This window comes from Vespula pensylvanica, chromosome 18 (assembly GCF_014466175.1).
Source record: "Vespula pensylvanica isolate Volc-1 chromosome 18, ASM1446617v1, whole genome shotgun sequence".
NCBI lineage: Eukaryota > Metazoa > Arthropoda > Insecta > Hymenoptera > Vespidae > Vespula > Vespula pensylvanica.
Window position 1 is genome coordinate 3,983,020 of NC_057702.1, and position 15,366 is coordinate 3,998,385.

General features: G+C 24.4%; 1 protein-coding gene across 1 annotated transcript; it reads right to left on the bottom strand.

Annotated features, from left to right (window-relative positions):
- Nucleotides 1–62: 62 nt before the first annotated feature.
- On the bottom strand, nucleotides 63–6,912 carry LOC122635570 (guanine nucleotide-binding protein subunit alpha homolog). Its single transcript, XM_043825938.1, has 5 exons — nucleotides 5,999–6,912; nucleotides 5,250–5,510; nucleotides 5,086–5,136; nucleotides 4,744–4,961; nucleotides 63–4,655 (listed from the first exon to the last, which is right to left on the bottom strand). Exons 1-5 carry the CDS (start codon nucleotides 6,218–6,220, stop codon nucleotides 4,298–4,300), a joined length of 1,110 nt encoding a protein of 369 aa, XP_043681873.1. The 5' UTR covers nucleotides 6,221–6,912; the 3' UTR covers nucleotides 63–4,297.
- Between the last annotated feature and the right edge of the window lie 8,454 nt (nucleotides 6,913–15,366).

Consider the following 15,366-nt stretch of genomic DNA (forward strand, 5'->3'; position numbering starts at 1 on the left):
GATTATTAATGAAGATTAATTTGACATTTAAAAATAAGATTGATTGATTGAAACAACAGAAATAATTTCTAAAGTTATATTTATTATTTATGTATTTAGTTTACATTATTACAAAGATTTGTGTAAGGTGATTTTATATACAAATATACAGTATACAAAAGGCACAATGTATCTACGTACTTCAGACCATATACAATAGAATGCAAATGAAATAACAAGATAAAACTTTCATATGCAAAAAAGTTTAAATAATAGGTAGAAGAATATCACATTATTTATAGAAAAGATAATAAACTTATAGATATTAGTTTATAACTATATGGTCTTTGAAGTTATTCTACAAGAAAATAATTCTATTTTCCTTAATCCATCTATAAAAGTCACTTTTCAGTAGCGCAATATAGCATCTATTCATTGGGTATCTTAAATATTGCTCTATGTAAACTGGAGGTAATTAAAAAAATATATACATAAATATTAAAAATTATAAAATACTTGTGCATATTTTATAAATACATTCGCAAGTTTTACTTTTAATATCTAATTCTTTTAATTTTAATATCAAATTCCTTTAATTTTAATTAGTTATGAAGAACTATTCAAAAAATTAAAAATTTCATTTTATTTCGTAGCCTAAAAATATGGGGGCACTTTGCTTCCTATCGTAATAAACTTGTGGATGCATAAAATATAAAAATTGTGGTTGCACTAAGCAGTATCTAAATAACTATTATTATATATATTCAAAAATGATAATTCCTATGATTTTTATACAGTCATGTACAATGTCTCCAGCAGTATGTGCATGTTTTATGCGTTCCTAAACATATCTAATAGTTGCTCTAAACGAATAAAATTTATTATATGTGCTTCCATTTGGTTTCATTTAAAAATATACGTAAATGAACAAATTAACAGAGTATACTATATTGAAAAATAAGCGAATTATTTGATTTATTATAAAATTCATGAAAAAATTCGTACTTTCAATATAATTTGAAGCAAAAACTTATTCTACAATTATTTAGGGAATCAGTAAAGTATATAATTTATTCCAATGAAAATTCTGTAAATAGATTCAATATATATTGAATAAAAACATTGATTATATTAACAAACTAATCTAAAAGGGAGAAATATATCACCTGTGTGCAAGAAAAATGATACAATTTCGAAATTATCATATACGAAATATAAATATATCTTGTTTCTATATAATCAAGATACGAATGAAAGAAATTAAATTAATTTTTATAAAATATTGCTCTATCAAATAGATTTGATTTTGGACTTGTCTTATTTTTCTTGTGTCCAGGCAATATGAAAATGCAAAACAACAAATATCTAATGAAATGACATTTCAATAATTTCTTTCTTGGCACAAGCTTATAAAATTTTATTACTTATTCCTTATAAATGTGTCTGTAGAACGAAAAATCCGTTCTACTTTTTCTCTTTTGTGAAATGATCAACATTACGAGCATAGTTCGTTTATGTAATTTTGTTCATTCAAAATAGAATGAATATTGCTATTTATAAAATTAAAACAATATTGGAATCATTTTTTAATTGGCAATAGATAAATATTTATCAATCACACAAAGACATAATTTATTGCTACCGGAGACAACATTTTTTTGTTCCTTTTTTCTTTTTTTTGGTTTTTTGTTAAAACTTAATACAGATCTGTATATTTTGTTTTTTGAAATTATACAATTCTTGGAAGATTCCTATCATATTATAATTATTGTATATAGTTGAGTTTATAAATAGATATTTAATCTATGTATATCAAGACTCCAATTCCCTTCGAAATAGTTTTATAAAAATGACAAATGATCTTTATAAAAGTATAAATTGATAGTTTGTTTCATTATTCATTCATACGATAAACAGTATAAAATCGTACAATAGTACTGTCTCGAAAAGAGTAACTCTGAAGACAACTGCAATGTATTACAAGTAAAAAACATTGTAAATTTAGTGATCTTATAAGGCATTAAATGACTTGAATTTTATAAAATTTTTAGGAATGTATGATTACGTAAAAAACATTATTAATTACTACACTCTCCATCTTGTCTTTGCATGATGTAAGTATATAAATTTTATGTGATTCCAAGTGCAAATTTTGGTCATTGATTTTGTTTAGACAAAAATTATGCTATTACAATCTTATATTGATTATAGAAAATAGCAAATATTTAAAGCGTATTTTTATATTTTCTATTTCATAATTCTTATTATATGTAATAAGAAGAACCAAGACTTTTATGTAATAGACGATCAGACTAAATACTGGAAATAACTGCTTTCACACCTTTGAATTGTATTTCCAAAAATACTTCGTAGAAAACGCTTATGAAATAACAATATAATATATTCATCCCTAAATAGATTTATAATGTTATACTTTACAGTTAAACTTATATAAACCAAGTTATATGGAATTTTATCTCTTTCATTTTATACTATAGCAGTCTTTGGTTTCATCAGCATCATTACATAAAATCCTTGGCGTGCAATAAAATCTGTAGTATCAAATGAACTTATTGCTTCTATGCAAATGTATATACTTATTTCTGGTATAAAGACTTTTATAAAGACTCCACTAGTTAAGAAGTAGAAATCTCAAGCCACATATAAAAACTGTTTTGTCCTAATATACAAATTCCAATATAATATAAAGAAAGGAAAGATAATTTGATTTTATTGAAGAGATAATTGAAATTATTTATAGAAAAAGATTTGTAAAAATTTTTAAGAACATACTATATAATTAGCATATCTTTTATATTCTTCATTTTGCACAGTTAAATATTTTTATTATTCTTATTATTTTTACTGAAAATTATGTTATGCATTCGATAACCCAAATTTATGATCGAAGTATTTATTATAATATATAAAGTGTATATTAACAGATAAATATAATACAGTTAAATTATATCAAATACAGTTCAGATAATATTATTCGTATAAGCTTGTACTCGAGAGTGTTTAGAAACCAAAGACAACCGTCACAATCACAGTTTTTCAAAAAAAGAATTATCAATACTGATCATTTTCAAAAAACTTTTCAATGAGTACAATAGGATGTAAAATATGAAATTACGATTGATTATCAGTCTAGATTTGCTTATTTTGATTTCACTCATTAATTCATAAAAGAGATGATAACTGAAGAATAGATAAGCATCTAGAATAGATGATAATATAAAGCTATAAATATAAAAATTATAATATTTATATATGAAAAATAGCAACATTTTAAATTTGACATATTAAAGATCAATAAGCAAATCTTAATTTTGTCACTAACATTTCATATGATTATATATTATAATCATAATTAAAATAAGATTTTACCTTTACGATTTGCATGATTCTTTTCAAGTTTAAATTTCAACTTTAAATATAGTATATTAACTTTATCTCCAAATTTGGTCATATATTACATCCCATATGAAATTTTTGTAACTATTAAAAGTGAAATCTAATTTTTTCTATAAAAATCAAAGCATTTTAATTACATGATTTTGATAATTTCAGATCAGAAATCAAATAACCAGTATATGTTTTGTCATAGTTGGAAGCAAATCAGTTAATATATTAACGTTTGAACACAAGTGGTTAGTCTCATTTGGTTTATATGGCATGGAGCTAATATTTGGTTTACTCTCCACTTAAGGTAGTGATCATTAACAAAGATAATTAGTCTTAAGTATAAATAAATTATTTTTATGCCTAAAACAAATTTGTTCGTTTAGACAGTATTTTCAGCACACTTAGCAGCACGAGATAGCAACAAGCTAAATTTCTATAGAGTATATTAATATATGTACCGAATGAAATGAAACTAATTCTCATAAAAAAAATGTCTAAATTAAACTTGATGAATTATATAATGTCCATAAGCCCTTATATACAAAATTTTTTAGGCTTCTAAGGATACTATAAAAATAATTATCAATAGATACAATGTATAAGAAGTTGAATATCTGCTTGACATACTTTTAGACAAGACATTACTTTTTTTTTCTTTTTTTTTTCTTTTTTTTTTTTCTTTTTTTTTTAATATAGATCAGTTGTACATGTGCTCAATTTTACGTAACTGATATAGAAATAAATATTGTAGCTTATATCAACGAATATTGTCCTGCAAGAATGTAAACTCTTCTAACTGCCAATGTGAGCAACTTTAATGCTATAAATTGGCCATTTTATACAATTAATGCTAGTTCTGTACACATACCTTTTAACCATTAATAACTGCTCCTTCCTTTCTTACTTTACATTATTGGAGCATTAAAGACTCCAAATTGCGATGCAAAATAGTATCTTTTACGGCATTAAATACAACTTTAATATTTTCTGTATCAACTGCAGTAGTAAAATGATGAAATAAAGGCTTTCTTGGGTCCTTTTTGACAGATATAAACATTTCCAATATAAAATTCTGTACATCCTTCATGGAATGTGAATCGCCCGTAAATTGTGGAAAATACCAGCGAACATTGGTATCATGCGATCTTACTTTTCTATCCAAGAGATCAGTTTTATTTAGAAACAAAATTATTGATACACCACCAAATATCATATTATTCACTATTGTATCAAAGATATTTCTTGATTCTTCTAATCTATTGGTCCTTCTAAAATTTCAAACAAAATAAATTTACACAAAGACTGTTCATAAAGGTGATTCATTATATTTATATATTTCACTGTTTTATTTATTACCTATCTTCTAATAAGACCTGATCGAACTCCGAAGAAGATACAAGAAATAATATAGAGGTCACACAGTCAAAACATTGATACCATTTTTGTCTTTGAGATCTCTGTCCACCAACATCAACAAATAGAAATGGAATATTGTTTATTGGTATGACAAATTCTGAAATTCCTTTTGTTGCCTTTCTACAATGTAAAATATCCTGATGTGTAGGAGCGTAATCCTAAAAACAAGATAGAAGTCAATAAAATATTTCAAAATACTAATCTTGGATTTTTTTGGTTGCATCATATGGAATAATCATGTAATGTAGTGAAAGAATATTTATTAATGAAATATTGCATTACCACTTTAGCAATCCTATCAAGATTATCCAGAAAATATTGGACTGAATCGCTCTGAAAATAAAAGATTATTTTATAAATTATTCATGTAATGTATTTATCTACAAAATATTATTTTTAGCCGACATAAAAACATATATAAGAAGAATTTAAAAATATTATCTTACTAATTGGAATTCTCTTCTTCTATCAAATGCTTTTTTTATAGATGCATCTTTCCATAAACTTTGTAAAGCTGGTACATAATGGAGAAATAATCTAGTATCCAAAACCATGGTATTTTCAAATTTTAATAACTGATATCCAATATCATAATTTTTAGGATTTTCCCAAGGTATATTCAGCTTATCTCTTGCATCTACCAATACTTTCATTCCTTTAATTATATTTTGATAGATTATATGCTGGTACTCTTTAATTAATTCAGGCTGAAACATGAAGCATTTACGACTTTTAAATGCTTTAACCATTAATATAATAGATCAGATTTAGTGTGTCAAATATATGACGAGAAAACTTGGAAAATAAATAATAACATACTTCTATAGTCGATGTACTTTTATATCTTGTACTTTTAACATAAAAAATAAGTATTAATTCAATTGCATGCTCAATCGATGCTTATTAATTTTTTTTAAATTGAATAGTAGAGATATGAGAATCAGAATGACACTGTTGTTTTCTTTGAACATCAATGAACAAATATAATTAGAGAAGATACGTGAGACAAGTCACTTGGATAAGATATAAGTTGAAAAAAAAAAGAATTTTATACTCGATACATCAAGGTAACAGGAAAATAAAGTACTAGCGTGCCAAGAAATAATGTACGATTTTTCCTTTAATTCGATGATTGTATTGCAACGAAATAGGCAGATAGGAATGCAACACTTGGACACGTAACTATTCGTCATACCTCAAATTTAATTCCGTGTATAATTCGCATCTGTTTAAGGAATGTTGATTTTCCACTTTCTCCAGCACCGAGAAGCAGGAGTTTAACCTGCCTACGGAAAGTTTGCCGATCTTTCTCTAGCATCCGGTCGATCTCTTGACTTTTGTATCGTTGCTCGATCTCTTCTGGGCTGAACTTGAATCGTAGACAACAAGTGCATGACCACGTTAGTGATCCCGCCATCTTACTATCCTCGTTTCACACCATGGACCCGTTTCACGCACTTTTCCTATCTTTCTTTCGCGTACTCGTTGCTCTCCCTTTCGTTAAATAAAGAAATGTCTTTCTCGATTTATTCCGTCTTTGTTAGAGGCACGAACACACTGTATTATGATGTACGCTGACACACGCTTATACTCCGCGCGCGTCCTCCGTCTATCACCGCCGCAGCCGCAGCCGCAGCCTCCACCCCCTCGCCACCAGACGAATATGCACGAGGCAGCACGAGGTTAGAATGACTACTTGAAAGAAGCAACCTGTTTTCTCCATCATATTCGCAACTCGAACTATTTTATGTCTTCGTTCTAATCGTTAGAAATCATCTGTAGAATTATTCTTATTTAGAGTAAATAATGCCAATCTAAAATATCTATTGTCAATAGGATGGGAATAATTAGAAATCATCAGGCGTGGTCTTTCAGTAAATAGATTATTTCAAAAATTATTCGAAAGATTATCATAATTGGTAATGATTTATTACATAAAGATGCTGAAAAATTAAATAAAATTACCATAGTAATAAAGTATACATATTTTTATGTTGAGTTATTATGCTTTTATAAAAATTTTATAATAAGCATAACAGAATATTGGCTTGTCTGCAGCTAAGCGTGTTTAGATAGGAATTTAAAAGTCTGTGTTTAAATCTTCATCGTGGATAGGATTTTTTTTTTATTTAACAAATATTAGATTGTCCTTGCTTACAATTAGTAATAATTAATATCTATTAATATTTAATATACATAAAATGTTCTTAATAATTAATACATTAATTTTATAATTAATGACAATGATGTATTAACCTAAATATGTTTGTGTACATCATTGATAAAAAATATAATTTATTTAATTTCTAGGAATAAATTATAAACATTTCAGATGTTTAAAATGTTCCGTAGAGTTTTAAGAATAATATAAGATTATAAAAATTAATAACAAATACTTAATAATTGAGAAATAAATTATTAACGTTTACCATATATGTTCATCATGTATCTACGTATCAGTATATCTATATATATGCATGAGTACTTAAAATCTCGGCCGTCATATTGTCGCAAAAAGTTTAGATACTTAATAGGAACACATGACAATAGTGGTCGTTAGATTGACATAGTCCCTTTCCATTATTTGACTTACTGAGTACAGCTTACTTATCTTATTATTAGAGAAAACAGTAATTATTGACTATCGTATTAGAGGACATAAGCTTCGGCGCCAAATTTGAACTGACATAAATAAGCATTAATTGCATTGATAAATAAAAATAATAATGTAATTATTTAATTATTGTATACCTCTCACGCAATTATTTTATATCATTCTAAAGAATAAATGTTTATATCATTCTATGAATAATCATAATCTATAGAATAAAGTGTTCAAGATATTTACTGTTACACTCTCATCACTTCAATATCAAAAATTAAATACTTATAATATAAAATCACTTTAACTCTCTGTAACATCATGTAAGTTGAAATTTATATTAAGTATATACATATACACACACGTACACATCTACATTTTTTAAATCTTGTTTCATTTTATCAGTATAACATTATTTATTAGTTCATATACAAAGTTTTTAATGTTTCTTTAAGTCTAAGTTATATTTAATATAATACAATAATACTATATTATAAGATATATCGTGTATTCAAAATATAACGTTACAAATTTTTATTTCAGAAATATAGCATTTTTGAGAAAAATTATTCAGACAAAAATTATCTAATATCGAGGAAGAAATATTATGACATTTATTTTCTTTCTTTCATTTTTTATTTAGTGGAAAGTTTTAGTGTAGTTCCAGAATCAACTTCGTTTTTTTAAACAGAAACCCACATTTTTTATAATGGCAACATATTTTATATATAAAAAAAAAAAAACGAGTAATATTTGTCTGAAATATTTTTTCATTGTCTGTAAAAAAGTTAACGGAGTATTGTTATTATTTTCTAATTTCTTTATGTGATTTCATTAATAAAATATTAAGAAAATACACGATTTTTTGACAGAAAAAAGAAATGGTTCTTTCTACTATTTTTTCTTCATTTATATTATTTATAAGAGTAAACTTTTCTTTGTTCAATAGAACCTACTTGGAAAATTAAATCGAAAATTTGTTCAATTAAAAATAATGAAAAATGATATTGAAATAAATATTGGCATAGATATATGCAAAAATACGATACTTATCACAATCCCATAAGATAACATTCATTACTACCTTTGGATAGTATGAATTTGATAAAATACTCTTCAGATTAAAAAATGTTTCCGCTACTTTTCAACATTTAATGGATATAATTCTGTGAGGTTTACAAGGCAAAAGAATATTTATATATATGGATAACATTGTAACTTATATTTCTAAATTATTAAGCATAAAAGAAAATTTGAAATACTTATAAACTGATTTCATAAAACTAATTTGCAACTCCAAGCAAATGTGAATTCCCGAGAAAAAAGCTAGCACATTTGGAATAGATTAGAAATGATAAAAAAATGAAACAAGACATTAAAATATTATCAATATCTATATTATCTAAAAATGTCAAGCAATTTCTTGGATCAATTATCAGTTATTCCACAGTTATTACAAAAGTAAAATTAAACCTTTAATTAAATTAGCGAAGAACAATAATATTTTAATAATCTAAAAGATTATTTATATAAAATTTTAATAAGCCTTTCATATTAACCATAAGACACGTTAGGATAAGTCGTGAGAAAATACTTTCATAAGGATAAAATAAACTGCCATTAATCTATAGTCTATGTATCTAGAACTTTAACAGATATAAAATTAAAATTCAATGCACATGAAAAGAAAACTGTAACGATATAATCTTTTAAATATTAAAGAATATATTTATATCGTCGGAAATTTAAATGATAAGTAAATAATCGTAAACCTTTGACGTGATTTGAAAAATATAATAAATATACATACGAATGTTGAGAATTCATAATTGAAAAGTAAATTTTTCAGAGTACGAATATAATCATTTTTAACTATTCTTCTATAATTATGTTTTAATCATTTACATTTATATACAAAGGTAAGTATTATAAAATTTTTTTATTTTTATTATTAATATAAATGATTATTTATTATTAATATAAATGATATAGTAACAAATGCATGTAAAATAATTTCTAAGAACTTTTGTTACCGTATAACGTATGCTGGTACGTTGGTAATAAAAGTTATATTTTTATAATGTTTTTTTTTTTGCTTTCAATTTCTTTTACAAGCTAATCACTCTCGTTTTGTTTAATTCATAATTCATTGGTTAAGCCTTTAAGAAAATTTATAGAAAGGCTTCGTAAAATTAGCTATCTTTGTGACCATCTTTGGTACTTCGCTTTTCCTGTCATAGATTATTTCGTATCAATTTTTTTCTTTTGGAAGAAAGTTTCAGCGATCGCGTACAAACTCACTTCTAAATTTAGTTGAACAGTCGTGGTAAAAGATATATGACTACGTATCCCTGCGTTAATTTTACCAAATTTGATTTCAAATAATATATTTTTTATTTAAGAGGTACAGAATGAAAGATAAGAACACACACACACACACACATACACATACGAATAACACAATTATTCCTTTACTTATTTCATGTTTTTTTAAAATATTTATATTTACAGAATCATGTAAGATGTAAATAAAATTTAATGTTTTGTTATTACTTAGTTTTATTTTATTAATATTAACTTGAAGTAATATTAATTTTTCCTTACAAAATTTTAAAAGCTTACAATTTTAAGATTTAATTTAAATTTGTGAAATAAAACAAACTTGAAATTGTGGACATTTGTGAGGTTAGTTTTCTGTTCAAGTGCAAAAGAAGTGAAAAATGAAGTTTAAAAGTATTTATAATTGGAAATCTTGAAAATCTTAAAAAGGATTTATATTATTCCATAATAATGCTCAGAATATACTTGATCAAGTTAAAATAACATTGAAACATAGGTAGATCAATTTTATTAGCAGTGACGATCAATAACATTTTTATATTTTCATCAACATATATAAAGCATTTTTACACGAACTAGGATTTCACAACAATAATATAGAATACGATCTTTATTATCCAAACTTATTTATGAAAATTTTTAATATTTAAAATTTTATAATGATAGTACTAAAGATTTATAATCTATTTAAAAAGAAGGAACAGATGATATTGATACATTCAAGACATAATATAATTCTATGTCATTTAAAAATCTTTATCTGAACACCAGTAACATAATTTTATGCCATTTCAAAATCTTTAGCTCAGTATTTATAATGTAGTCCTGTATTATTTTAAAATCGATCTCTGTACGCTAAGAAATAATTCTTTGTAAAGATTATTAGGTGGTTTCAAAACACATTATTAGAAAAAATAAAAATGTTTGGTGCCTTAGTATCTACAAAAATAATGTACAATATGTACATAAAAAAGAAAATATAGAAATATTACTTTTATTTACAGATTTTGTAAAGTTCTATTATATAAAAATAATTGTTTTGCCAAATACCATACTACAGAATATTATTATTAAATATTAAATATTTTTATAATTTGTTTCTTTAATTTTGTTTAATTTTATTAAATTTTATTGTTAAACATATTAAATTGTAGTATTATTTTCTAATTTAATTTTAATATGTCATATTTCAAATTATATATAAAAATTTATTTAATGAATTTAAGTAGCTCTTTCAATTTTAATATTTCTAGGATTTTTCATAGAGTATTTAACTTTCCTTTCTTAATTTTAAACAATAAATGATTATAACCATAATAATAAACAATATTTTTTATATTCATAGACATCTAAGTAGCAAAACCTTGCGATAGACTTTTGAAAATTATCCAACTGGAATCCAACTAAGCTGTTCGCAAATGTCTTAAAAGTCTAAAAAAGAGGACAAAATACAAGAAGAAAAAGAAAGATCACTATTATCCATTTCTTATTTTAACAGAAGAAAAAGAAAATGTAAACATAAATTATAGTACAAGTTAATATATCTTTGTAGTAATAATGTTGGTAGCTCAAAAAATTTTTCTGTTTATAAATACTAAGTGGTTGTATGAGAGATTTTCATATTTTTAAGATTTAAATTGATTTACAGAAGAGTTCTCAGGAAATGACAATATGTTTTTTTAGAAATTTTTTGTATAAATTGCATCATTTTCTATAACATTTTCATTTTCATAATTACATTTTTATTAGGTTTATTGATATTTGTACATGGTACAAAATCAGTGCTTTCTATTTGTGCATATATTAATAGGTGCTATTATTGTAAAAATGTATGTACAATTCCAGATGAATTGCACAATAAGAAAATTTTGTAACATCATTCCTTGGGCTTTTTCTGCATGTATTATTTCAATCTTTGTTTTCTTCGAATAGGATCATTTACTCATTGACACAAATATTTTTACTTATGGGAATGTAGTTAAAATTTTGAAGTAATCTGTCAATAAAGTTTTTATTTTTAAGTAAATTGCCTACTTTCTTTAAGTTATTATTTGAAACAGTACATAAATTGTTGAGAAAATGCTTTTGGAAAAATTTTAGATTTAAATTGTTTTTATTACACTAAATTCATTGTATCAGTAATGGCAAATATTATTGTCTTTAATTTCCAATACATAACAGATTTTGTGGGAAACCATGTAAAACAAATATCTAAATAATTATCCAAATAATTTTGTTCAATTTTATGGAATCTTGTTGCATGGTATATATATATTAGTATTATTAAATATATTATTTATGATTTTATCATTAAGTAGTCTTTTCAAATATACAATTAAAGGGCAAGGTATAAGATCTTGAGAAAGATAATATTTCCAAAGAATATTTGAAAGACGCAGTAGGATTTTTATAGGACACAGTTCTCCAGGAAATTTCTTTTAATGTAATATTTCATTCTTCTAAATTCATTTACAAATTCAATGTCATTATCAATGATATTTATACGACAGAAGAAATAATATTGATTACTTTTCATTTGAATATGAATTTAATAAAGAATCATCTGATTTATAATAATTAATACTTCTTAATCTTTTTCTTATTTAATTAAACTTTTTATTTAATATTTTAATTTTCATATGTTAGACCTGTAATATTATAGTACAATAAGAAAAAGAAATGCAAATGTTATAAATAACACTCTATATGCCATTATTATAGCTTGATGTGACATAGAAGTTACAAAGCTATATATAACAAAATTCTTAGAAAACTGCAATACAAATAACTGTTACATGAATCTTTATAATTATTATATAATCTTTTTTATGTTTAATTGAAAATGAAAATAAAAGAAGCATTAATAGTTGTAAGAAGTAATCATTATTTATTATCTTGAAACAAATTTTGAGTAATAAGTACTGTGATGTGGGAAATAGAAGCTACGAATCATTGTAGATATAGATCATGAGTTATGAAAGAATGGTACAACAATAAGATATTATATTAAGTTTTTATAGAAGAATCAAATATGACTTAAAAAATATTTGTATAAGGTATGTGACTTCAAAGTTACATGGCATTATAAAGGATTAATATAGGAGTTGAAGATACATAGAGATGAATTAATAGAAATGAATCTATTATGTGTTTTGGATTTTATTATCAGAATCTCTTGAGTAATGTTATAACATCGCCATTATTTGAACAATTACCTATATATTGTTTAAATCATTTATTAGTTTTGTTAATTATTTGTTTAAAGGCAGATAAACAAGAGACAAGTATGCTAAAAAATCAATCTAACATTCAATTTTTAAATAAAGACAATTCTACATCGTATCATACATGATCGAAATAGAGAACAAATCAGAATTAATAATTTTGAAAAAGTATGTCAAAAAAAATCTTAAAAGTTTTAAAAGGCCCTAATATAATATTTATAAAATCTAATATTAATTGCTTGATTTAATGCTCTTATATACTATTTCGGTCATGTTCATGTTCATTATGTTTTTAATATTTCCATTTGTATTGTATTTTTTATACTTGTATTGTACTTTCTATACTACTTTATATAAGGAGCAATAAGTAAAACATTATTAATATTATCATTTTGCATTGAATATACTTGGAAAAAAAGAATACTATTTTATTTAATGCTTTTTGATTATAAATCATCACATACAGTATGGGAATTATTAATTATTTTGTCATGTCCGTATACTTTTCAATATCATTGCATAAAAATTATGATTTAGGAAAAGAAATTTCAATTAACAGTTTTTTTTTTATCATATAATTTAAAGTATTTTTTGCTTATCCAATGTAGAAAGCAGATGAATTATTTAAAAGGAATTCGCATAATTTTTATTGTTATTTTCGTCAGTTGAAAATAAATTGATGAAAATTGATCAGTGATCACATTGAAAGGAACAAATTTTATTACTTAAACTATATAAATATTAAAATAATCACTATTATCAGAAAGAGAAAGTTGTTAACTTGCTAAACAATAATAATATTAAAAGGGAAAATATACTTGGTTTGAAATTTTACTGATGAATGATCTTTATCAGTTTAAAATATATTATTGATCATAATAAAAGCGAAATAACAAATCATAAATGCAGCGAGAACGCAATAAATAGTTACAATTGGTCACCTTCCATAAACGCGATCGATTATTACGAAGAAAAATGCAATAAAGAAAACTACGGAAAGAACAAACAATGAGACGAAGGGAAATGTTAGGTGTGAGTCGATTTTACATTGCTATAAAAGTGTTGAACTTTAATTGAAAGTAACGAGAGAACATGGTTTTGTCGATTGCTTATAGGTTTATCTTTCAAAACAGAATGAAAACACTTGTGTCTTACAACTGTTCTTTGTAGACTAATTTCAACTATCCGAGACTTCTTTCAATTGTTCTTTTTTACCATTACAATTTGTTCTCGTTTACCATCCATTATCTTTCTTTAGGCTTTGTTGATGGCTTTAAGCTTTGTCGTTTTATCTGTGAATGAGACTATTTTCTTCTCTTATTTAAATACCTATTCTATGTCCTCGTATTCTATGCTTATTAAGATAAATAAATAAAAAATATGAGAATACATGGAATGTAGAAATCTTATAAAATATAGAGATGTTCCGGAATCAGTAATCAATATTATATTTTATTATGAATGACGAATATATTTTTATATTTTTTAATTTATACGTAAAAAGATTTTAAGGATATTATCAACATTTACTATTGTTATATGTGTATATAACAATAATATATAGTGGCTTAAAGTAAAACTCGGACATTTGTAAATTTTTGCTTTATGAAGCGGTAAGTAATATAGAGAACGAATTAAAATGAACGATTGTATAATTTTTATTAAGCTATATTGAATAACATACAAATCCATAAAAAATAAAAATAAAAAAATATATATATATATGTTTATATATGTATGTATTTCGCAATTCAAGTCACACAAATACAATACAGTAATTATGTGCAGTGAGTAAATCGATAAATAAAAAAAAGATTTAAACATAATAATTTTATTATTATTTCTAATTACATATACACAAATGCAATTTGTTTTTCAAACAGATCAAAAGTTAATGAAAGTTTGGTATATCTTTGCAAAATACGAGCTAAAGGAAAAAGGACAGATACAGAAAAATCGTTTGAGGATGAGGGGGTATTTATCCATGTGAGTGATAGTCATTTAAAGAAATTCACATTATCGTGTGTGTGTGTGTGTTTTTTTTTTTTTTTTTTTTTTTCATTCACGAAAAGAGAAAATTGTGCATGAAAGAGGCGATTAAAAGTGTTAGACGAAAACGAAAAAGCAACAAATATTAAAAAAGCAAAATCTACAGAGAAAAACAAAGAAGATGAGGAAGCTTATGAAATCGTTGATTTATGCAGATGATAAGATGTGCAAATCCTATATATCGATCTTTGCGATAGAACGATTGTATTGATTATCAGAGATAAAAGCTAACCGAACTTACGATACCTTTTTTGCTAAAAGATTTCTCGTATAATATTTCGTAATTTAATGGGTGAAAGAGTAACCTTGAAAGAATCGGTCTATGTAACGTCTATCTTTTATTTTTCA